Source organism: Marmota monax, unplaced genomic scaffold (genome assembly GCF_021218885.2).
Source record: "Marmota monax isolate L192 unplaced genomic scaffold, Marmota_monax_Labrador192_F-V1.1 WCK01_AAM20220418_F8-fsc00053, whole genome shotgun sequence".
Classification (NCBI taxonomy): domain Eukaryota; kingdom Metazoa; phylum Chordata; class Mammalia; order Rodentia; family Sciuridae; genus Marmota; species Marmota monax.
The window spans coordinates 10524097-10549861 of record NW_026693153.1 but is presented as its reverse complement, the minus strand read 5'-3'; the positions used below and the strand labels follow the sequence as shown (position 1 = coordinate 10549861).

At 33.3% G+C, this 25765-nt stretch overlaps 1 protein-coding gene across 10 annotated transcripts in view; it reads left to right on the top strand.

Moving 5' to 3' along the window:
• Positions 1 to 25765, top strand: part of Epha6 (EPH receptor A6) — an 850021-nt gene that overhangs the window by 126491 nt on the left and 697765 nt on the right. For all 10 annotated transcript variants that reach the window (XM_058582915.1, XM_058582914.1, XM_046455343.2 and 7 more), the window contains one exon: positions 24101 to 24764. In XM_058582915.1, coding sequence (XP_058438898.1) covers positions 24101 to 24764 — 664 coding nt within the window. The remainder of the gene's footprint in view (positions 1 to 24100; positions 24765 to 25765) is intronic.

The window sequence follows — 25765 nt, the reverse complement described above, 5'->3', positions numbered from 1 at the left end:
TAATTTATCCTTCCTCTTATCCTTCCTCTTATTTAATTCATGGGTAGCCTTTTTCATACATATTGACTAATTCTACTTTAAAATAGTCCTCTCCCTTGGCTTCCCTGACATTATTTTGTTTTTCCTTCTACCTTTTCCATTTCCTTGACTGGTTTCTACTCCAAGAATAAAAACTTCAACTCTTATATTGTCATATATCCTCCACATGACTTTATTCATTCTCAAGGATTTAAACATGTTACTTGAAAGCTGGATGTATATTTCCAGGCTTGGCTTCTCTGAATTCCTTAACTGAATGTCTTTATCCAGTATATACAAAACTGACCCATCTCAACAGCTTTTTCCTCAGTCTTCATGGTTTCACAAAAGAGAAATTCTAGAATCCCCTTCCTCAATACAAAATATTGGAGGTATATTGACATCATTTTACAAAGACTGTAAATCAATTAAGAAAACACATTTCTGTGACATTGCTTTAAAATAAACCCAGAATTAGATTACCTTTAACCCCATTATTGCAATCCATAGTCAAAGTACCATCATCTTTACCCTGTGTTGATGAAATTATTCTCATAAGTGTTTTTTTTTTCTGATTTCATATCTACTTTCCCATCCAGTAGTCCTGTATATGACTGTGCTGCCCAATATGGACCTCAGAGCCAACAGGTTCCCTAAAATGAAGTACTTTTCACTCATGCTTGTATTGTCTGAATTGTGCAGCCAGGGAAATATTACTATCAGCTAATTTATATTTGACTCAGGATAATGAAGATTTTTTTTAAAATTATATCTTGGAGATTTAATAGGTTCCCAGCTTACTCAAATAAATAGCATATATTACTAGTTCTATAAAATAAAAATAGACGAGTTTGACTTTGCTCATGTTTATTTAACTATGTCAACTTATTTTATAATTATTTTCCTAGTCTGTAAACTAACTAAAATATTGCTTACCTTTATGGGTTTTTTTTTTAGGAGTCAAGTGAAATGATAAATTTAAAATATTTGGCATAGCACATAAATGTTATTATAGATTTATAGCTATCATTAAATGATGAAATATGTATGCAATTGTCAATAAAATTAGAAGATTAAACACCACAGAAAAGTGAAAGAGAACAGATATATGACAAATAAAATCAGTTTTGGTATTTAGAAAATATTATCATTCTTCAAAATGTATGTAGAAAAGAGAAAATGTGGCAAATCTATACTAAATCAGCATGTTCTCAGTAAAAATCTTCAGGTTTTCTCCCTTTTTAAAAGAAGAGACTGTATTTTCAGAGCAGTTATATATTCACAGAAGTCTGGAGCAGAAGGTGCAGAGATTATCCATATACCCTTAACCTCACACTTGCATAGCTGTCCCCAGGGCTTCAAAATTCTCCACAGTGTGGCACATTTGTAATGATTGATGTATCTGTATTGACATATCATTATCACTCACAATCCATAGTTTATGTAGGGTTCACTACATTAAATGGATTTGGATCATTATGTCTTCTAAATAATGAAATTCTGTTTAGGGGAACAGTCTTAAAACCTTCAATGACTTGTCAGTATCCCAAGTTATGGTGACTAGCAGATATTTAAGGTTCATGGAAACCTCGTATTTGCTTTTTTTTTTTTCATGTCCCTTCTTTCCCCATTGGCTTTATGTTTCAACCACAACAACCATTGTTACATCCTGTGTGATAATTTCTCATGTGCTTATTTATACCTAGTACTGATTCTCTTAGTTTCTAGTTCTTGCTTTGCTAAAAACTATTCCTGCCTTAGTTCAAATACTGATTCTATGCCCTAATCTATAAAGCCTATGACTGCTTACGCAGAGATAATCACTGATGTTCCCATGGTACCCTGTGTGCAACGCTAGGGTAACCTTTGTTGCCCTTGCTGTTCTGAGGCGCACTGAGTTGTGGCTGGCTCCTTCATGAGGGTGTAGCTCTGTGAAATCAAAGACTGTGTCGTTTTCTCAGTTGTGATATATTAGTTCATGGAAAAATGACTGTGGTAATTGGATTTTTAAAATTAAAACAACTGAACAATGGAAGTTGAAGAGAAACAAATCATCATTATTCATGAATAGTAATCTAAGATTTCCTTACTCTTTAATCACTAATTATTTCTCAAATCTTTAACCTTATGATCTGTAAAATCATTTTTTATTATTACTGTTTTAGTTTATATGTCCAAGTTCAACTTTATCTACTTTTTATTACTTTACAAGTAGTCTGTATTGCTGCCTAGACATTGTAACTGTCATCTCCATGTTGACAATTGTCTACTGATGTCTAATATGTCTAATTACTTCTTCATTATTAACCACTGAAATAATTTCTGTTAGAATTAGTGATTTAAGAGAGGTGGTAGTGGCTAGATACAATTTTCTTGTAATTTAGCCCAGCTTTATTTTTCATTCTTTTACTGTTCTTGTTTATGAAGTCTATTTTAGTGAGAACGTTTTGGTTTTCTTTTTACTTAATGAAGAACTGATATTCAATGTTGGCAGTATTGTTATGATTGTGGGAAAAAAAAGTTTGTTACTTATTTCTTAATTAATTCACTGTTTCAAATCTCTCTCTTTATTAAAAGATCAAATTATTTTACCTTTATTTTGTTTATTTATGTTTATGTGGTGCTGAGGATCCAACCTAGTGCCTCACACATGCAAGGCAAGTGCTCTAACACTGAGCTACAACCCCAGTCCCTCAAATCTCTTTTATAAGAATAAATAATTAAGAAATTCTCTGGCAGAAGGCAAGTCCCCCTCTCCCTGCCCCAGCATGACCAATATTGCTCTTATATGCTCTTATAACTAAATGACACAAGTCCAGTAACTTCGATTTGTCTACCTAGCACTTTTTAATTTATTTATTTATTTATTTTTTGGTGTACGACGGGATTGAACACAGAGGCACTTAACTGCTCAGCACCATCCCTAGTCCTGTTTGTTTATTTTTTTGATACAGAGTTTCTCTTAGCTGCTAAGTTGCTAGGGTTGGCTTTTAACTTGTGATCTTCCTGCTCAGCCTCCTGAGACAGTGGGATTACAGACATGCACCACTGTGCCTGGCTACCCAGCATTACTTTTTAATCTCTCATTTGATTCAGTTCTCTTTTCTTGCATACCTTATCTCATATTTGGGACACAAAGAAATTAAAGTACACCTTTGAAGTTTTATTATCTTTTATCCTAATGAGGATGAATTTTTGGTAAATGTATAGTATTTACAAAATGCTTCTAATTAACTACTCTGTTACTAATGCCTGTTGGTAAAAATGCACATACTTTTTTGCTGAAGAGGATTTAGGTATTTGAGAGACAATCCCTGATGTTAAGATGTTTATGATAAAATATCACTTGGGGTGGTGATGAAAGTAGAACTGTCTTTAGGAAGGAAGGTAGAAAGCAGACAAAGAGGACTGATAAAGTCAGAGGGTTAAGATGGTTTTTCAGCAGTCTAGAAAACTGCAATGTACTTGGAACAGAGAGAGAAAGAGAAACTATATAGCCAGAGTTCTTGGAAAATGTAATCCTTTATTATCAAAACTGGCAATTTGTCCTCTTGTTTTATGGTGTACCAGGAAGAGACTGTCATCATTAAGTATATCCCACTGCACTCTCCAACCAAGAGGGTGATACTTCTGAATGGTCTGATAAGCACCACTCAGTGCAGTGCTTGACAAAGACCATGTAGATTTTCTAAATTTATTTATTATCCAATGTCATAGGAAATATTTGAATACAGGACATTTTTTCCATAGCCTGTTTTTCCACTGTACTATATGCTGATAGGTTTCCCATGCTGCTTGGTATACTAATCAAATGTCCTTTTTTTTTTTGTTAATTTTAAGTGAGATTACATTTAGAAATACAGCTTAGCTTCTATGTCATAGAAAAATGAAGATGGTAAGATTTATATATCCAATGATTAAATTACTGTCAATTGAAAAGTTGTATTTGGAGATTCATTTAGTATTTATGGTATTGAAAATTCCAAGTCATTTATCTGAATTACATTAACTTCTAATTTAAAAACTCATCATACATGTTTTAATCTCTTTTTTCTTCCAGTGAGTTAGGCTTTTACAATTGCTTTAAAAGTTATGTAGAGGGCCAGGGAGGTAAAACTCTGGTAGAACAGTGCCTTGGGTGTGCAAGATCCTGGATTCAACCCCCAGTACCACCAAAAAATAAAAACATAATCAAATAGTAATGAGATGGATAATACATGCTAGCATACTCAATAATATCAAAATCAATGGAGTCAAATGTTCAAATTTCCACCTTCTGCCTCCATTTTTTGAAGGAAAAAGTTGGTATTTATTTTTCTAGGCCATTTTAGAAATAAAAAATAGAGTGATTATACATATGTTTCTGCCATTAAATCTTAATATCTACCTTTCCAGATCTCTTTTTCTTAATAAAATGTATCCAATATACACATTTTTTTCTGCAGATATCTTTTATCTCACCTGACAATATATCACAGACTACCTTCTATATCAAAATGTGCTAATTTATCTCATACTTGACAGTTCCTCTTTTTCTCTTGTACACCATATCCAAACCATTAACAAATCATGTCAGGATGACCTTAAAGTCTATCTTGAATCATTACTCTTGCTGCAGCTCTCCTAATTCAGACTCTGTCTCCCTCCACCTGCACCATTTCAATAGCATTTTAACTGGTGTCCCTTCCTCACTTCCTTCCTTCAGCCAATTATCTAGACAGCAACCAGAGTGACCCACTTAAAATGTAAGCCAGATCTTGTCATTCTTCATGACAAAACCCTATAGTGGTTTGAAATCTTACTGTAAGTGAAAGCCACAATCCTCCTGACAGCATGCCAGAGCCTTTGTGATCTTACTCCCCAAGGCTCTCTGAACTCATTTCTTACCACGCCCAGCCTTGCAAGCTGATCTCTAGTGCACTGGCCCCTTGCTGTTTCTCAAATAAACTGTGCTTGCTCTTCACTTGTGCCCTTTGATTTTACCTTTTCCTCCTCCTTTTGGGTTCTTTGAGATATCTTGTTAGCTTGCATTGGAGTCAGGTTTCAAATATCACCACATCAGAGAAGTGTTCCCCATTACCTCATATAAAAGAACACCTCCCTCATTCACTCACCCCTACCTTATCTCACTTCATTTTTCTCTCTAGCACTTTACTTCTGGTAATTTTTTTAAAAAATTTCTTTCTAAACAGACTATCTACACTGGCTGAGGCTGTGGCTCAGTGGTAGTGCACATACCTGGCGTGTGTGAGGCACTGGGTTTGATTCTCAGCACCACATATAAATAAAAAAAGGTCTATCAACAAACATATTTGTGTGTGTATATATATATATATTTTTTTTAAACTATCTACAAATAAATTTTCATGGAAGCAGAGAATTTGTCTTAGATTTTTACTGATATGTACCCAACATAAAAATTGGTAAAAACAGGTTCTTATTAAATACTTACTGAATGTGTTATTAAATGTTTTGAAGGATTAGTGAGCTATATTAACATTGATAGTATAGTCATAAATGTAGGAAAACTGTAATTTATCTATTTACCTATTCTAGATATTCCATTTGTCTCTAATTTTTTCACAAGAAGAAATACATTATTGTGGTTTATTTCATAGAATATATTTTTAATAATGTAAATACTATATCAAATAATATAAAAATTATAAATCTGATGAGTGCTGACAGGGTGCCCTCCAAAAAAGTGGACCATATGTGTCTTTACAGTTAGAGTTTTTATATCCTTGGGCTTTTAATATTGCTTACATTTATTCATAATTCTATGTATTTTAATATCAATTTTATATGTGAATATTATTGATATTTATTCATAATGCTTATGGTTTTTCATTGCCTGTGCAGGGAATATTTATTGTATTTGGTAAAGTGTATTTTCAAAGAAAGCAGAAGGAAAACAATTTTTGATACATGAAGAGTTTTCACAAAAATTGTGCAAGTAATGTTTGTTTATATTCAGTTGTACCAATACTCCTAGTGTTTTCTTAATTTATTTTTGGAAAATTTCAAATTTAATTGTGAAAAGGAAAATGTGATTTTTAAAACAATCATTGTGCTTTTACATGCAGAGAAGCAGGCAGAACTTTGAAAGTAGGGGTCTGTACTATTTTTATTGAAAAAAATATTTATTTTCACTTCACAGATGGAATTCAATGATTTAAAAATATATAATGAACAAAAACTCAGTTTTTTATCCATGTCAGTAAGTCCAATGTTTCCCACCTTTTTACACATTATGCTAATTACTTTTCAGATGAATGTGTTTTAATTAAAAAAACAGTTGTCAGGGCTGGAGCTGTAGTTCAGTGGCAGAGCACTTGCCTAGCATGTGTGAGGCACTGGGTTTGATCCTTACCACCACATAAAAATAATAAATAAAAACGAAGGCATTCAGTCCATCAACAACTACAAAAATTAAAAAAAAAGTTGTCAGTTGAAAAGCATTCCTCACAAGTAGGAGCAGTACAAACTGTGGTTTGTGTGATATGAAAAATGCTTTGAAGAAATCAGTAGAGGAATCATTTGCTGGTAGCTCTAGGGGATAAAAATGTTAAAAACATATCCTTTTTCATAGTTATGTGAATCATATTTCAGTGGGAATGGAGTAAACATGCCCTCTTCATTCCTGAGCAAATATATCAGCAGGTCAGTGTCAGAGGTTGTTAAACTGAAAAGTATTCTACAGTGTAAAAAGAACATGAAAAGAAAATTTAAAACATTATTCCATAAGTATGAATCTCTTCACAAGTATCTTCTAAACTTTCTTAAGTAACAATCCATGTACATAGAGAAGCGGCTAAGAAATTGGTAATTAGCAGAAAATCCTCCTTTTCACATTCTCCCCTCTTTTAGAAGCTTATTAAGAAATTGCTCTAGTAAAGGCTACACAGGTGATAATAACTACTCCTAATGAATGAATTAGAGAGTGTAACTGCGCCCAGACAGCTATGACCCATCCATCTACTAAACAATGGTGAACAGATTGATTTGAAATGGAAACAAATAATGCACCTACCTCAAAGCTCACTATCATCAGATTTTCCAGGTTCTGTAATGAAAACCAGTAGACTCACATGGAATTTTCCTTGTTTCTAATTGAGTATAGTAACATTTGAATGAAAATAAAATATATATGTAAACAGCAAGTTACAGAGTTTAGAATTAAATTAGAAGACACATTTTATATGCATTAATATGGTAGAATAATTGTCCTTTTTATCAGAAAGGCATTAAAATAAAATTTAATTGAAAGTGAAAAAAAAAAAAGTTGTCCAGATATACAAACTACAACACAGGAGTGGGAAATTAAAGGTACAGAAAATCTGAACCACGGTGATAAGAAAAATATAATTTTGATGAAGTAAATAACTTTTGGAGTTAGCAAAATTATGTTGAACAGAGCAGGAATAATATGATAATATGCCAAGTATTTGGAAACAAAAATAAGTGAATGTTAATAAGGAGTCATTGAAGGGAATTTGAATAACAGTAATGCATTGACAATGGTGGATCAGAACACAAGATCCAAAAGGGAGGGGAATCTAAGAGGTTGGGGAATATTTGAGTAATAAATAAAGGAAAAAAAAACATTGAATATGCTAGATAGCTAAAGACATTAACATATTAGACACAGACACCCTCAATTTTGAATATTAAAAACAAATGAAGATACAAAATAGAGTCTTTGATATTTGGAAATATTTTCATATATGCAGAAGTGTGCTTACTTTCAATGAAACTTTCCTGTTTCACTATATTGTCTATAATTGGAATATATCAGAAACTAGGAGAATCTTATGAGTGAACAGTATAATTTGTGTTATTAAATTTCAGTCATCTGGTAATGCCTGTCATCATAATGCTGACTGGTGGCTTGAAAATTATGGAATCCCTGGGAGTCAATAACCAAGTCACATTATAGTTCTTCTAAGTTAAAAAAAAAAAAAAGAAAGAAAGGCACCTGGAAAAAGTTTATTTTTGTGAATTTTTATTTAACCTAAGTAGAGAGAATTTTTCTAATAATGACTCCCATACATGACATCTTCCCCCCAAACTGAACTATTGGACCTCAAGACAAAGAGAAAATGTAGTAAAGTCATGCCTCACAGCAACTATTTCAAGAGAGAACCTGAAGTCTTGGGAGTGAGAATTAGGAGGTTTGCACTCTTTCACAATAATGTGATTCAATTGCTCCTAGAATTTGGGATTCCATACACTACTGTCATGGTCCCTTTTAGATTTTAATTTTCAGTTTATTTGCAAGTTTTCAGCCTTTGGAATATAAGACTCAATGTCCTTAAGACTCAGTCTTCTTAAATGTAAAATGTGGATAACACTAGTACCTTCTTTATTAGTTTTTTTGAGGATAATGGGTAACATTTCTTATAAAGTCTTTGTATTTATTCAATAAATACTATTAATAACATTGATCAATAATATTACTACTATTGATAATGACATATTTATTGAATGATTTCAGTTGTCTTGTACTGGCTATTTATATGGCATTATTACTGTTTGTAGGAGAGAGGTATGGATGGTAGTGAACCATGACTATGAAGTGCTTGTTATTTCTATTGCTAAAATTCACAGTCTTCATTATTGATGAGATCCCAATAATTGTATTATTGAAAGTCATTTTTGTTTTATTATGATTATTAAGTTGATTATGAGAAGGCAAGAAGAGACTTAGGGAGACTGATTGGATGGAGATTGCAATGGTGCCAGCAAGAGATGGTGATGGTTTCATTTAAATTATTAGCAAAACAGATGGAGAAAATTGAATGTATGATGTCTGTGTTTAGCTCTTGAATAAATGCCACATTTGAAGAGGGGACAATAAATGAAGTATTATTCTTAGACTTTGGCCTTGGCTGTATGGCAGATTGTGGTTGTGTTTACTAAAATGGGTAAGACTGGTGGGGTGGGGGGATGTGAGTAGATAGAATCAAGAGATCTGTTGCACCCATTATTCATGATACATATTGGGCAGATATCTAAGTATGTCAAAAAGGCTGCTGTATACATAAATTTGGAATTCAGTGAAGAGGTGAGGTGTCTAGGTATAAATCAGATAGTGAGAAATCATCTACCAAGAGAATGTAGGAGTAAAACAAGAAGTGGGAAGAATTTATAGTTTTAGTTATTCCCACTCATCTGTTTCTTCATTAGCTAAATTTCCACATTATTCACATTTTCTTTATAATTATGCTATATAATAAACTTTCAGATTTACTTTCATATAGTTACTAGCAATCCCATTTATATCTCACCTCCCATCTCCTGTTTCTCAATTCATATTTTAAAAGGGAATATCTGATGGGTTATATATTAATCTAATGGTTCCTGACTATTACCTTATGGCATACTTTCCTTCATTAACATGGATGAATTTCCTTTATTTTAGGAACGAATGTTTTCAATATATAATGCATATTAGCTATTATGCTACGTCACATGTTATTAATTATTAGAATAAACTCTTGTAGATATTATAAGTATTATGTATATAATATATTTTGATTTTATTAATAGTTGAGAACCAAAATGAATCTCCCAGATCACATAGTTTGTATTCATATACCAGGTCCATAATTTACAATTGTATGTGACTCTAAAGTGCAAATTTAAGAAGAAAAAATTATAGGGATTTAAGCTCTGAGTTGTGTAGCTGTATTTATATCCATGTGTACTAACTCCATGTACCACCGTAAGGGAGACAAAAGTCAAGAAATAAACACTGGAAAACAGGACTGTGTCGTAACAGTTGACTTCTGGAATCTACTTTTCCCTGAGACTGTCATCACTCCTTCTTTTCCAGAAGTATTACAGAAATAAGATAATTATTTTTTTCTCCCCAAGATTGTTCAGCTTTCAACTAAATAATACAGACATAAGGTCCAAGATGGAAAACAATAAACATTATGCAATGTTTAATTCAAAAAGATAACTAATAAAGATAAAATTAATGTCATATGAGAGTCACAGTATAAAGTATACAATTCATAGGTTTTTGTATATTCACAGAGCTTGGACATTCATCAACAAAGAGTTTTATAAGTGTTTTCAGCATCCTAGAGAGAAATTCTGTGCTCATGAGGAGTGCCTGCTCAACCCCCACTTCCACCCTCAGGCAAAAACTTAACTGCTTTCTGTTTCTATGGATTTATCTGTTCTTGACATTTTATATAAATGGAATCATATAATAAATGCAGTCTTTTGTGTCTGGCTTCTTTCAATTAGCATAAGGTTTTCAAGATATATCCATGTTGCTATATTTCTATTTATTTAGGATTAATTTGGCAGTCATTCCAATTGCCATATATTCTTCAATTGTATAAATATACCACATTTTATTTATCTATTCATCAGTTGATGAATATTTGAGTCTGAACATTTGGCTAGTATGAAGAATGCTGCTATAAACATTCATGTATAAGTTCTTTATGGAAATGTTTTAAATTCTCTCGCATAGATACCTAGCAGTGGAGTAAGGGGTCACATGGTAACGTTATGTTTAACATTTTTAAAGAACTGACAGATCATTTTCTACAGTGATTGTGCCTCTCTACATTCCCACTAGTAATGTTTGAGGGTTCCCATTACTCCATGTTTTCATGAATACATATTATTGTCTGTTATTTTGTTTATTGGCATCCCAGTGGTTTTGGAGTGGTTTTATACTTTAGTTTTGGTTTGTGCTTCTCTAATGGAAAATTATTCTGATAGCTTTTTATATGCTTATTAGCCATTTGTCTATTTTCTTTGGATAAATGTCTATTCAAATCCTTGGCCCATTTTTAATTTATTTACTTTTTGTTTTCTAGTTGACAGGACACTTACATATTCTAATACCAGTTTATTCTCAAACTTGAATCTACAAATAGTTCTCCAATGCTTTGGGTTGTTACTTTCTGTAGGGTATCATTTACTGCACAAAAGTTTTTAATTTTGAAGTAAAGTTAATCTATTCTTTTTTAGTTTGTTCTTTTTGGTTTTATAACTAAGAAACCATCTAAAGTAAGGTTCACTTCTGTGTTTTCAGATATTTATAGTTTTGGCTTTTACACATAGGTCTGTAAACCACTTTGCATTAATTTTTGTGTATGACATAAGAAAGAGGTCTTGACTTCATATTTTGCATGTAGATGTGCAGTTGTCCCTTGTAGTATGTTTTTCAGTAATAAATACGTTGCTCAGGAAATAGAAAGGGAAACCAAAAATCCACACAAACAAAACTCACATTTGATTGGAAATATTGGGGAAGTTTTATTTTATATATAGTTTCCTTAACTATGAATAACTTTGAACATGTAGAGAGAAATATTAGGGTGAGAGAATTATAGGAATAGGTAAAAAGAGAAAGTAACAAAAAAAAGTTATAATGATGATTTCATTTTTCCCCGTTACATGCTTTGCAGAGAACCTGGAACCTGATCCTGACAAAATGGCACAAAGACAATCATGTCTATGGGGTGTCTCAGTTACTCGATTCAGGGCATGTGAGCTGGTATAATTGTTACCCAATCCCCTAGGGTCCTTTGGTGAAGGACTACTTTGAGGTGTGTGTTATGGTGATGGGCTTGGGGTATGAGAACTGGTGCACTGCAGAAAGTAGTCTAGAATAGGGATTTTTTCATTGTCAGAGCTGACAGCCTGTGATGGCATGTAGTCTTGAAATTCTTTGGTTTTGTGAGTCCTGCAGTACCCCTCTGGCTTCCCATCTGATTCATTCCTGAGAATAATCTATTAGCCAGTGCTACATATCCCTAAGTTTGCCACTGAAACTTGGCCACTTTTTTGGCACTTAGAATAATTTCACTCATCTTTCCTCTTCTGGCCTCTGATATTCCAAAATCCCAGCATTACTATTGACACTGGGGAACTACTTTCATAAGTAAACTCTTACAACAACCTTCAAATCTGGTCTGTAAACAACAACCAAGACTGTTTTTCAAGATGAAGGTGTTCTCCTTTGCACTTTTCTCCCCCAACATCTTATTTCCCTCTTTTCCTTCCTTCCCTTTTTCCTTTTCTTCCTTCTTTTGCTTACTTGTTTTATGAAAGGGTTAGTCACAGGAATATAGTCAGCTGGCAGTTCCCTAGTGTTATGTAATAAACCCACTCCTGTGCACTCTGTTGTTGGACTCTTTTGAACTCTTTGTCTAAACTTTGAACAAATATTATCTTTTTGACTCTAGGTCATCATTCCTCCTCCCACATGCTTTGAAGAAGTATCCTAATAAAATAGTATATCATACAAACTCCAGCTCCAGCTTCCATTAACCGAGAGTCCTTGGTGAATAGTCACACATCATTCAACTCACTGTGATCTGCCTTTCTTTCCTCTTATTACCCAACAGTCTCAAGATCCATTAAAAACCATCGTTTTGCAGTCTTGCCTGTATACATTATTCTTCAGATGAATAATCCCTTCCATTTCAATGAAGGCAGTGTATATCTATATTTGGTTTATACCAAAAATTGATCTTCATTATTGGTTTTGAACTCTTAAGTTGGGAGGGGGAAGGCACAGCTCTAATGGGGCAGATTTCATTTTGCCAGACACCTGACTGAGATGTTGCTTTTGAATGTCTCCCAGACAAAGAAAGGCTGCTGGTCGTCTAGCAATAATGAGGGAGTCACATTTGTACACACACAGACTTCAGGAAAATCTCAGTATTTAAATCCAAATGTATCCATGTATATTTATCTAGAACTTAAATCCTTCCTTGTCCATCCTAACTTTACTGCAGGAGATACATCATGGCTAAAGAGTCATCTTTCTCTACAGTTTGATTCATTGATGTCAATTCCTGATCTTGTTCTGCATATGTACCTGATATTATTAACACCTTCTTTGTCAGATTGTTCCATGAGTTGGAGGTTGGATCAGTTGAGTATGTTGTTATTCTTTCTTCAGTGCATTGATAGCACTTAACAATGACCATTGTCCTTATAAATTACCTTTGCTATTGGAGTGTAACTCATTCAAATCCTAAATATATTACTTACTTGAATGTTAGCCTCTGCCTCTATGAAATCCCACTTCACCACAGAAATAATGTTGGCAGTTGAGATGCTTCAGAATAGCAACGTTCATTATTATCTCAACAGCAGTGGAGTACTTGGCCATTTGGACAGTGAGTAATACAGTTACTGGGGTACCTGCTTCTGGGAATCATTTTCATGCCCACTGTCTTGTTCTAGGTCCTTAATAAGCTAGTGCTGAAACAAAAATTTGATAGTTTATTTGGAAAATTCAGGGGCATGGATTGGGGAGGAAAGTGATGCAGAAAGAAGATGACGTCAACATTAAAGGGCACTTTATGAAACTGCTTGATACCATAGATAATTGGTGCTTAATTCCACCATGACATTCAGGGAAATGGTATAAAACCTGTCTCATTCACTAAATTCTACTAATCATGTTTTGATGATTTTTTTCCTAGGGGTATTAATTTCTTAGCACTGGTGACCTGTCAAGTATACAGAGAAAACTTCTATAGTTTTCTTTTTTCTGTTTTTTTTTTTCAGGGGTTCAGTCTTCATACATAGAGTTGATGTTAGCACACCCTGAAAAGTTATAGGAAATGGGCAGAATTCTGACAGCATCTGCTTCATGGAAGAAGTGAAATTAAACTTAGCTGAAGTCAGCTCATGCAGCATCAAATGCCATTTGAAGAAGTATATGTAAACTTGATTTTCTTTAGAGAAAGAATTTGATTAGCTAAGAATTTTGCCTTAGGAAAATTAAACTGAAGTAGTTTATAGGATTGTTTGGAGAACAGGATTGGATAGTGTTATGGTTTGTGTACAAAAATTCCCTGAAAAGCTCATGTGGCAATGGAGGACAGGTCAGAGGTGAAATGGTTAGATTAGGAGAACTATAACCTCATCAATGGATTTATCCTTCTGGTGGAATAATAGATTACTGGTGGGAACTGCAGGCAGGTAGGACATGGCTGCAAGAAATAGGTCCCTGGTTCCTTGTGTTTGCTCACACACACACTCTGTTTTCCGGCTGCAAAGAGCTTTGCAGCTTTCTTTTGGCATGCCCTTCCACCAAAATGTTCTGCCTCATCTCAATCCCAGAGCAACAAAATCAGCCAGCCATGGACTAAACCTCTGAAACCATCAGTCAAAATAAACTTCTCTGAGTTTTTCTTGTCAGTTATTTTAGTCACAGCAAAGAAAAGCCGACTAGCAGATAGTATAATGGAGAGGGCGTAACATGATGATCTTATTTCTATTTCTAGTTCTGACTGGGACCTGCTCACAGTCCTAATGCTAAAGCAGCTTCCAGAAGACTAGCATTCTGAGCACACGCCAACAATAGTATTTCAGATGAAAGCGATTTCATTCTCAAAAGAGCTGAGAAATTAGAATGGAAGCAAACATTCCCAGATTACTTTTTTTTTCTGTTCTATTTATAAAGAGTCCTGGGAAATCTTCACCCTGTCATTCAGACTTCAATATGTTGTTTGAGCTAAAGCACATTAACCTAAACAGAAACAGCCTTGTATGGAGAGAGTTAAGGTTGTCCTTGCCTGTGCTTTCTGGTATACAGTACTGTCCAACCAACTCTTTGTGACCTTTAGCACCATTTCGCAAAACTTCATTCCCAGTAGTGGTTTACCAAGACAAAGGAACAGAAAAGAGACAATGAAAAAGAACAGAGAACAAAGACAATGAAAAAGGACTAAGCACTAAGAAGCAAATTTTTTGACTAATTTGAAAGCTGCTTAGAAATAGAAGAGCAAAAACTAAGAACATACTCATATGTTAAGCACTTATCTAGTAATACTTGTTTTAATTTATCATCCTCATATAAAACACCAACAGGCCTATGTCAAATTAGTTTAACTCAGATACTCCCTTTCTTGCACAAGCTTTAATTTCCTACAAATCTTTACCGACTTCACCTATTTCTGGGGCTTTTAAAGACCTACTCTTTTCCATTGTTGAGAACCCATTCCTGGAATAGGTTTTTTTCTTCTTCTTTTTTTTTTTTTTTGGAGGAATTTTCTACCAGTATTTACAATTAATTGTAACAAAATCTTAGGGAAGAATTCTCCAGGGCATGGCTGTTTGCCAGATCTGCTTGGGTATTTCTGTATACACAGTGCAACTTGAGTTCATTTCCAGAAAAATTATATGTCATACGTTGGGTTTCTTTCTGTTTTCTCCCACCTATTATGTAAAAGTGAACAGATAAGCTAAAATACAAAGTTGGGGGAAAATACATGATTTACTCTGATCTTTCCTATTGTGTTTGCATGAAATAAACAGTAACATCTTTGGTTATTAGTATATGTACAACTCTAGCTTTGGGTAAAACAATATCATCATATCCCTGGTATATCATAATCCCATTTCCCAGTTTGCAGAGAATAAAGAAAGCATAGTCATTTCAAGTGGTAAACTTCCAAATCTTCAAATATCTAAGTGGATGTATTCATGCGCAATAGGTAACATCTAGTTAGTCTTATCACTTTGGAGAGAGAGGTGTCCCCTGAGGTCTCCAGACCTGATCACATACACCTCTGAATGACGGTTCAGTGCCTCCTTATCATCACTGCTCTATGCAAATCCTCATTTGCTTTATTTTTATTTATTATTGCTGCTCTTTTACCATTCGACTGTTCTGTTGTGTTTGAGGTGATCACAAACATAGTTCATATGTAGAATTCTAATGTTGAACAAGGTTGTCCTACCAGAAGTCATTCCAGTGGGACTGAAGTCTTAAAGTTTTAATTTTAATATAATTGTGAAGATCTAAGGTATTTAAAATAACAAGAGAAAAATAAATATTACTGTGAAGTGTTAAGGCAACATTAGTGGGCCAAAATTTGACCAAATAAGGTTTATAGAGAATCATGATCTTACCCTGAAAGATTCTTTACTAATTATTTTACACATTATGTGTCTGCAATATGAAATAGCTCTTCTCCAGATTTCTGCATGAAGATGAATGCCACAGCAACATTTCATCAAATGTTTTCTTGTCTTGGCCACCAGTAACTTCTCTGTTAATAATTGCAGTATACATTGAGCTCTTTATTTTACTACACCTTTCAGCAGCATTTAATATATTTAAATATTTTCTCTTTTAGTAATCATTTTCTTCTATAACATGCATAGAACATCACACTTGTATCTCCCAATTTGCATTCATATGTACAGTTTGAGTATTTTATATTTGATATTTGCAAGAATTAACAATTCATAAATTAATGTATTTAAATACTGTACCTTTTACTTAAAATATAAAATTAATTATAGTTACAGCTGTGGACTATGGATTTAATTAAAAATTAGAGCAAAGATGGATGATTTGACAGAATCTGTAAGTAGTCCTTTTTTATTAAAATCCTGCTCAGTTAAAGGGTACTTGCCAAGCAGCCTTGATTGCATATGGCCTGCTCTGCTCGGGTCACTATCTCTCCCAATGCAAAAATATGTTCCCAAATTAATTTTTCTCTCCTCCTTCTTTGCTTACCTCCATTTTGAAAACACACACACACACACACACACACACACACGCACATGACACATAAAGAGGGAGAGTTCTAAACCTGAATTTTCTTGTACTAAAAATCTTGTGCATTAGCATAATGCCCAAAAAGCCATTTGTTGTTTCTAGGCTTCAGCTAAGGCATGGCATCTGAATTATCTATAATCAGCTACATTATTCTGATATCTTTAAAATAACATTTCTGGTTTGGGAGAGTGCTAAAAGTTTACATATTTCTTTACATGTATGATATTTAGAATCTTGACCTAAGAAACAATAAGTCTCCACATTAGTAGATGCATTGAGAATTAATTTAGAATTCAAGCCTCGTGCTATTCACCTGAATATTCAACAAATACTAAGAACCTACTGTGAGCTTTGTAAATATTTCCTTGGTAATGGGGATGCATTGATGAACAACACAAAGTGTCTACTTTTGTAGAACTAGCATTCTACATACACTTACTTTAATTTACAGCTTTCATATGGGTCAGCATAAATTTTCAGATACATTTGATGTTTAGTCTTGTGTTTTCTTTAAAATCTCAAGTGAGTTAATTCATTCTTCAGGTCAGTTCCTTCATCTCTAAAACCAGGATAAAACGCTTCATACAAATGCTAATGTATATAAGTTCAAGACTTAAATTAAATGTGGCTTTTGAGATAATTATTCTGTGCTTTCTATATTTGTGAATTCCCATGAAACCTAGCATGGTCCTCAGGTATTGTTGAATATTAAGGCAGAATAATTTAGATGAATATTTGACATCTCTTTATTGTAGTATTGCTGTAAATATTCAAAGATGGTATTTGCAGAATTTTTATTCATTTGTTCAGTAAATTCTTGACTTCTGATAATGCCAGTTAAGATCTTTGGACATATAGAAGGTGGACTCTATTATCAGACATTTAATCTTCATGAATATTTGATGTTTTTAATGGGATGATCTTTTCTTAGTGGAAATTATCCTCATTGCTATAATATTTTGGTTCTATTAATAGGAATAATCCACAAAAAGTAATAAATTTATTTGTAAAACTTACTCAGTCTCAGCAGTTGTCTTCTAGATATACCACTGAATTCATATCTTTTTAAATTAAATATCTTTGTAGTACTAATAAAAAAGTTTTATGTTTGCCCAAAGTGAAATAGAAATGTATCTGCACATGATACATTTTGCTTCTCATTTTATTCTCTGAAACTAGTTATCATTTAAATGCAGAGCCTTCGCTTTTCTGCTGCAAAAACAGATTTATGTTATTAACTACATGCCTAGCAGCAGAATTCAGGGCACTAATTTTCTAAGTTTATGTCAGTATATTGACTCAAAGTGAATTTTTAAGTGGTTGTGAGGAAAATATCATATTAGAATAAGAAGGCCCTTTAAGAAGTTTTTCATTGATAGAAAATATTAGATGTATATGCTTTAAACAATTAAGCCACTACAGAGTTACATAATGAGCTGCCTGTGTGTTCAATAACTATAGTTTATTTTTCTTATGCAAGGGGCAGGAAGAATGTTCTGAACAAATCAGATAGACGTCATTTTACCAAATGAAAGCTTCTCTTCATTCTGAAGCATTCTTTTTCTTAGGATGAATTTGATGTTTTACTTCTCTCTTGCTCCTTTTTCTAATAAACTTGGTTATCTGTGGGACTAATTAGTTAAGTCATAGACTTAAAACACTGTGGAACGAATTACATAGGGAACCTGACAAGGAATTAAAAATTCATCAGGATTTTGTTTTTGTTTTATTTTAACCTATCTTTAGATTAGTGCTCATTGGGAAAAATGAATAATTTGCTTTTATTGCATTATTAATTAATCATCTGCCAGTAATACTAGACAACTTGAAAGGTCATTTACTTTTTTGGAGTCCTATTTTTGAAATGGTGCTTTGTTGTAGACTTTCCTCTGCATGGCTTCCCGTTTATATGTTTATCACAACCACATTTTGAGGAATAAAAAGATAAGAAAAAAACATTTCTCCACAAACTTTTTTTTTTTCATATTGGCATGAGTTGGGATCTGTTACAGTTTGCGACAGAAATAAATTCAGGAAATCAATAATTTTATTAAAGCACAGAGTGGAGAGGGAGGAAAAAGTTTTGATCTACATATGAATACTTATTCTTTAGGAGGCAGAGGTAAAGAACAAAGTACTTCTGTACAGCATTGTCTTTCTCCAATGTTTTTGGAGTGCTTTCTGTCTCATTCCTTCCTGTCAGTACATATAACATTACTTTTTACAGATTTTTATTTTTATTCCCCTTGAATCAGCAAGCCCTGCAGCTGTGTATGGTCCTCATATAGTCAGGGCATGACTTTCCTCCCTACCATGTGTTTCTAGGGATACAGAGGTAAACGTATTAGTCTGAGGGTGATTGATCTTTTCCTTTGCTAGTTCTTTAAGTGAGTTTTCAGGACTTTCACTTTCTTTGAAAATTTAATTAGCTTTGAAGTAGTTCATTTCATTTTGAGAAATTATCTGCTTTTATCTTAAAATTTCAAAGTTTACTATGGAATAAAATTTATATTCCTGTTGCATTCTAAATATTTTTCAAAAGGAAGAAGATATGCATTTGAGACATTTATATGAGGACTTGGATATATGGTCAGTTTATCAATTTATTATCTAAACATTCCTTCCCTACAAAGGCTATGTGTTTGATTTATTTTAATATCTGTGAGAAAAGAAAGCAGTCTGATTCTTCAATGATATTTCTGCTTTAAGTATTAATTTTCTTGTTCTAACTTTCTATTCTCAAAAGTAATTCAGTTTTTTGCCTAGTTTATTTGACTTGTTATGGGAACAAAAACTTCATATGTGGGTAGAGATTTTTTTTTTTTTTTAAAGAGAGAGCTCAGGTATAAATACACTACAGACTATTTAGAGCTCTGTACTCCTGTCAGTTCTAAGAAACATTCAATTGAGATGGGAATGGCAAGAGCTCAGCACTAAGATAAATGCCCTGTTGTATGTATCCAGTGGGTAAATGCTGTTACCCCTAGTAAAACAAATATACTTATTTTCCAGCTGTGAAATGTTTAAATATACATGAACCACCTAAATGTTGAAAATATAGGATGAAAATAATCAAACATCTCATTAGTTCTGCTATTATATTAGTCAATTCCATCAGCTGTTTGCTTTTATATAGCAGGCACTGAAGCAAAATATACCAATTCCTCCTTCATGTATTCTTTTTGCTCTTAATTTTTTCATATTTTTCATGTAAGACTAACAGTATCATAATATAAAAGCAATAAGCCAATGTATAATGTACAAAAAAGCTCAGAAAACCAAAAAAACAAGTCATTGAAGCTTCTTCATAGTAGAGTATCTTGTAAACTATGTTCGTTCTTACAGCCTGTGTAAGTAGAACAAAGATTTTTTTTTTTTTTTTTGCAGTTCTTTATGAGTTGCTTTCTTTGGGTACAGGAGTGGATATATGAATTATAGGTGATGAGTGCAAGTTTTGTCATGTGAACTATCTTGGTTAATGAAAACTGTTGCTTTAGCAAGAAGGAGTTTTCCTTCAGAGATTTTCTGGGAAAGAATGTTTTAAGAGTCATATGACTATTTTAAGAATGTGCATGTTGGATATGTTATGATATAGTTACGGTTGGATATGTTATGATATAGTTGCGGTGTCTACAGCAGGAAAAGTAATAAGGCTTTGGAAGATTTATATACTCATGAGTCCCACAGAGGGAGTCTGTATATTTCTTTACTCATGAGTCCCACAGAGGGAGTCTGTACATGCCATGAAAGACAATAGAGGTTTTGGTCAGATGGTAAATGGCAAAACTCTAGGCCAGAAGCCTTTAATGAGATTTCCAAGTAAAGGTACTGCAGAGTAGGCACTTCAGCATGGTTAGGTTAAATAATTCCTGTGGGATTTGTACTTTAAGGGTGGTCTCTAAATGCCTCATACCCAGCCTGGGATGATTTAGGACAAGAGGAATATTGGAATATTGGCTGCCTGTGTGAGAATTAGATAAGTGGATGTTTGGGGATTTAGACTTGGGGTTGGTTGTTTGGCATATAAAAGATCCACTTCAGCCCTTTGCAATCTCTAAGAATTATCTAGCCCTGGGAGGGAAGTTTTTTCATCTGCTCAACTCTCTCCAGCAAGCTTTATAAGATGCCAAAACATCATAGACTATAGAAAATCAAGCCAGAAGCCTTGGTTCTAGTTCATGGTCAGTACAAGTATAACAATGAGCAATTACTTTAACTTTGGAGCCTTGGATTCCTTACTCGTATCATGAAAATGAATACTAATAAGGTATGAAAATCCGTGCTGCTACTACTACTACTACTATTTTTTTTTTTGTCTTTTTTGGAACTGGAGGTGGAACCCAGGGCTTTGTGAATACAAGACAAATGCTTTGCCAGTGAGCTACATCCCAGCCCTTTCTATGCTACTTTAATGAGTATAAAGCTTTAATGAATATAAACTCAGTGTATAGTTTCCTTAGAGGTCATTACATCCAAGATGAATATGTAGTCCAAAGAAATAGTCCTGTGGACTATACCTAATTCTTGCTTAAGCAAAACTTCTTACTGATCATGAAACTTGAGGTTTTTAACATTTTCTGTCTATTGCTTTGTAATTCATCTATCCACAACTTGATCTAAAGAAAGGGCTTATAAAATCAAGACAAAAAAAAAATCTTTGTTCTACCTATGTTGGCCATAAAAACAGAAATGATTTGCAAACATATGGTTTGCTTTACTAAGTTTTTTTCTACATTGTATATTAGCAAATTTTTTATAAAATGGTGTGTTAGATTTTTTTTTCACTGTGACAAATACCTGAGATAATCCAATTATAAGGAGGAAAGTTTTACTTTGGCTCACTATTTCAGAGGTTTCAGTTCATGATCACTTGACATCATTGCCCTTGGGTCTGTGGCAGCACAGTACATAGTGGAATGAGCATGTGGCAGAGGAGCTGCTCACCTCATGGCAGTCATGAAGGGAAAAGAGAGGATATGTGTGTGTGTGTATAGGGAGGATAACCAATATCTCCTTTCAGAACACTCTCTGAGTGATCTAATTTCCTTCTATTAGGCCAGTCTCCCCAAAGTGCTACAGATTAGCAATCAAGTCTTTAACATGGTGGAGATATTTCAGATCCAAATTATAGCAAATGGGTATACTATTTTATTCCAACATAAAACATATTTGAAAAAAAATAAGTATCATGAGATTAAGGAGTTAGAATATTTTGGGTTCAGTGACTGCAATGCAGCTGAAGCAAATTGTCAAATTAATGACAATTAATGATGGTTTGATTTGTATGTTTATGTAATTTCTACCTTTATCTACACACATAGAAAATGAATTATGTATTTGTTTTGAATGAAATTTTGAAATTTAATCCATTATATATCTGTGGTACAACCTTAAAGTTTTCTCACAGTGTAGGCATGTAGATTAGTTTTATACACTAGCTTCAACATCTTCCCCTCTTCCTTACTGAATTGTTTTAGTCTTTAAGGTGCATGTCATGTGCCTTCTTCATTGCCAATCCTTCCAAAACACTCCAATTCATGAATAAGTTCTCATTTGAGCACATACTATGTTTACTATATATCCCATTCCATTGTTACTTATAAACAAACCTGTGCTATCAGTAACATTTTCCTAATTTTTTTTATTTTAAAGATATAATAATATTTCCAATGAGAACAAGCCTTGTATCCTTGTATCCTCATTTTAACACTTTTATGGAACTTGACACATACAGTAAATTCATTAATTATTATCAATTTCTTATTAACACATGACCTCTAAGATTCACAATATATTTTATGAAGCTAAAAGTGTTTTGAAGTAAATGTTTACATTACCCGACTAAGAATGAGGTAGAACCTAGTGGGTTCTTTAAATATTATATTTAACTCTGCAAGTTAATAAAGAATAATTATAATATTTTCAAATCCCAAATTGGGTATTCTTTATCTTCCTGTCATCTTTAGACCCAGAAAAGGAAGGCCATGCTCTCTGTCTAGAGCTTTTCGTGATCTTGCCCTTTCTCTCCTCTGGCTTTACTCCTCTTCATGAAACTCTAACCTTGAGGGATGAGGAGATTTGCCACATAAATCCTATGCTTTCCGCTTACATAAGACCATAGATTGTCAAGACCCCATAATTTATTTCTCAAGCTCAGGGTTTGTTTCAGGAACTCCATGTCCTGTTGAGGTCCATCCTCCAATGGATATACTGTGCATTGTTCTGCCCGTCTCAAGTTAAATGGAAGACCAAAGTTGGCAGTTTTGGGTAGCAGGAAAGGAGCACAGCTTGTACATGAAGGCTTATAGGCCACCATATGTACATGGTGAAGCCCTCATGGTTTGGGATAGAGCTAGAGTCAAGGAATGGAACAACAGTAGGACTGACTGAAGTAGGGGCTAGCCCTCTATGGACCACCACATACTTCCATTGCTATTCTAAAGAATACAAGTATTTTTCTATGGACCTGGTATCCCAGGTTGTTAGGAAGTTGGCTTTACAAAGTAAAAATATAAAAATTTAAATTTTCATCTTATTTAAAGTATGATTTGCTATTTAAAAATATTTATACACTTGGTATGTAAGGCCTCAAACTTATATTGTTGCCTCAGGTCCCAATTTCCAGATATGTTAGTAAATTTCATATTCTTTTACAGTTGTACCAATCTTGAATTTATTTTCTTATTTTAGGAAATCAAATTCAAATTTAGAAATCTAATGTAAAGTATTTTCTCTCTTCTTGGTTAAAATGAAATTTATCAATTGCTTTGATATTAAGTCCAATTCTAATTTCTTTACTTTTCTTTCTTCCTTTTTTCCTCCTCTTCCTCCTCCTCTTTTTTCTGTCAATGATCGAAGAAACAATTTTTTTCACAAACATCACAAATTTGACATCAAGGATAATGCACAACTTTAAGTATCATTATATACTGTCTTTGAGTAGTTTCATATTTCTTGTGTGATTTTTCTGACCCTTTTCTCCATGTAAACATCCCCCCAAAGAGCCATGTAAATATTTTACTCAATACTGTAAAAAACATCGTGATGTGATGTGTGGCAAATTGGATATGAGGACAGATGGGGAAACCAGAGAGCATATATCATGGGTCTCATTGTTTTCTTTTCTTTTTTTTTTAATCAGATAATGAATGCTTCTTTATGTTCTTTTAGTGTTACAGGAAATAATTAAACTGCTCTTTATGTATTTAAGTAGTATATACTTTATAACAGTCCTATGAAATAGGTAATATTAAGTTTAATTTTACACTTAAGGAAATTAGAGATATTAAATAAAGTTGCTGTAGGTCATACAGTTAATATGTAAGAAGGGAAGATTCATACAGGGATGGTCAATTGCAGAAACCATCCTCTCAATCAGAGGCTCATGATTAAAATGCTGTTGCATTATTGCTTTGAACAGCTTCATTTGTATCCTTTTAATTCACTTTATGTTAAAACATTTGGAAGTTTCCATTTCACCATTGTCGTTTTATAATTACTTAATTTTTTTTCTTTTCACAGTGGGATGCCATCACTGAAATGGATGAACACAATAGGCCTATTCATACTTACCAGGTATGCAATGTAATGGAGCCAAACCAAAACAACTGGCTTCGTACAAACTGGATCTCACGTGATGCAGCTCAGAAAATTTATGTGGAAATGAAGTTCACACTAAGGGATTGTAACAGCATCCCTTGGGTCTTGGGGACTTGCAAAGAAACCTTCAATCTGTATTATATGGAATCAGATGAGTCCCATGCAATTAAATTCAAGCCAAGCCAGTATATAAAGATTGACACAATTGCTGCTGATGAGAGTTTTACCCAGATGGATTTAGGTGATCGCATCCTCAAACTCAACACCGAAATTCGTGAAGTGGGGCCTATAGAAAGAAAGGGATTTTATCTGGCTTTTCAAGACATTGGGGCATGCATTGCCCTGGTCTCTGTTCGTGTTTTCTACAAAAAGTGTCCCTTCACTGTTCGAAACTTGGCCATGTTTCCTGATACCATCCCAAGAGTTGACTCTTCCTCTTTGGTTGAAGTACGGGGCTCTTGTGTGAAGAGTGCTGAAGAGCGTGATACTCCTAAACTATATTGTGGAGCAGATGGAGATTGGCTGGTTCCTCTTGGAAGGTGTATCTGCAGTACAGGATATGAAGAAATTGAGGGTTCTTGCCATGGTAAGGAACATTTAAATAATTTATTTTGCATTTAATTATTTTTTAAAAGTAAACATGTTCTACAATAATTTGAAAATAGTAAACATTTTGATACTGCTCCTAATAGTTAATTATACAAAAAATTGACTCCTATTATCTATATGAAAATGTATAACCTTTTTTTTCTTCCTGGGAAAATATATCATTTTTCTTTTGATAAAGGAGTTAAACACTATGTATTGTGGTTTTCACCTACTTTTATGAAGAAGACTAAAATCAACCATAGTAATAAAAACCAATGGGGATTCAAAATAGGATTTGCCCAATGTCCCTGTGTTGGTGGTTTAGAGACACTGTCATATTGAAACACCATTAAAAAATGATTGCATTTTCATGTTGAATTATAATAAAAGAATAATATTTAAGTGGAATTATACATAAAGGGGTAATTCATATGTTTTATTTTTTTAAAATAAGCTAGTTTATACAGGTGTTATGTGTTTGAAGGTTGAAGGTTGAGCATTGACTTTTTCAAAAATTAATTCGTCCCTTGTTATTATTAAGTACACTTTCTAGCCACATGACACAGTAATTATTTATTAAAATAGCAGTATTTGTATAAGGTCCAAGTATTAGGATATATTAATACTACATAATGCTAGTTCAGTTTAGCATTACACAGGGTTAGATAATGAAAGACCTGTAATTTTAAAAGAGAAACATTTTTCCCTTTTTATATGAAATATCTTATGAGGGTTTATTAATTTAATGAATCTATATAAAGATTTTATATACCCTTGATAAAGATCATCTATTCAATTATGTTTGCATTTAGTACTCAAAACCAAAACACAAATATAGAAAAAAAAAGTTATTTTCTTGGTAAACTGTAGCATACTAGAGTTATTTCCTTCTCAGAGATAAATTATATACAGATGTTTGCCGGTAGTGCCATATTGAATTTTTTGACGTCTTGGTTGATGCTATATTCATATTCATTAAAAAAATTGAGAAAAAGTAAA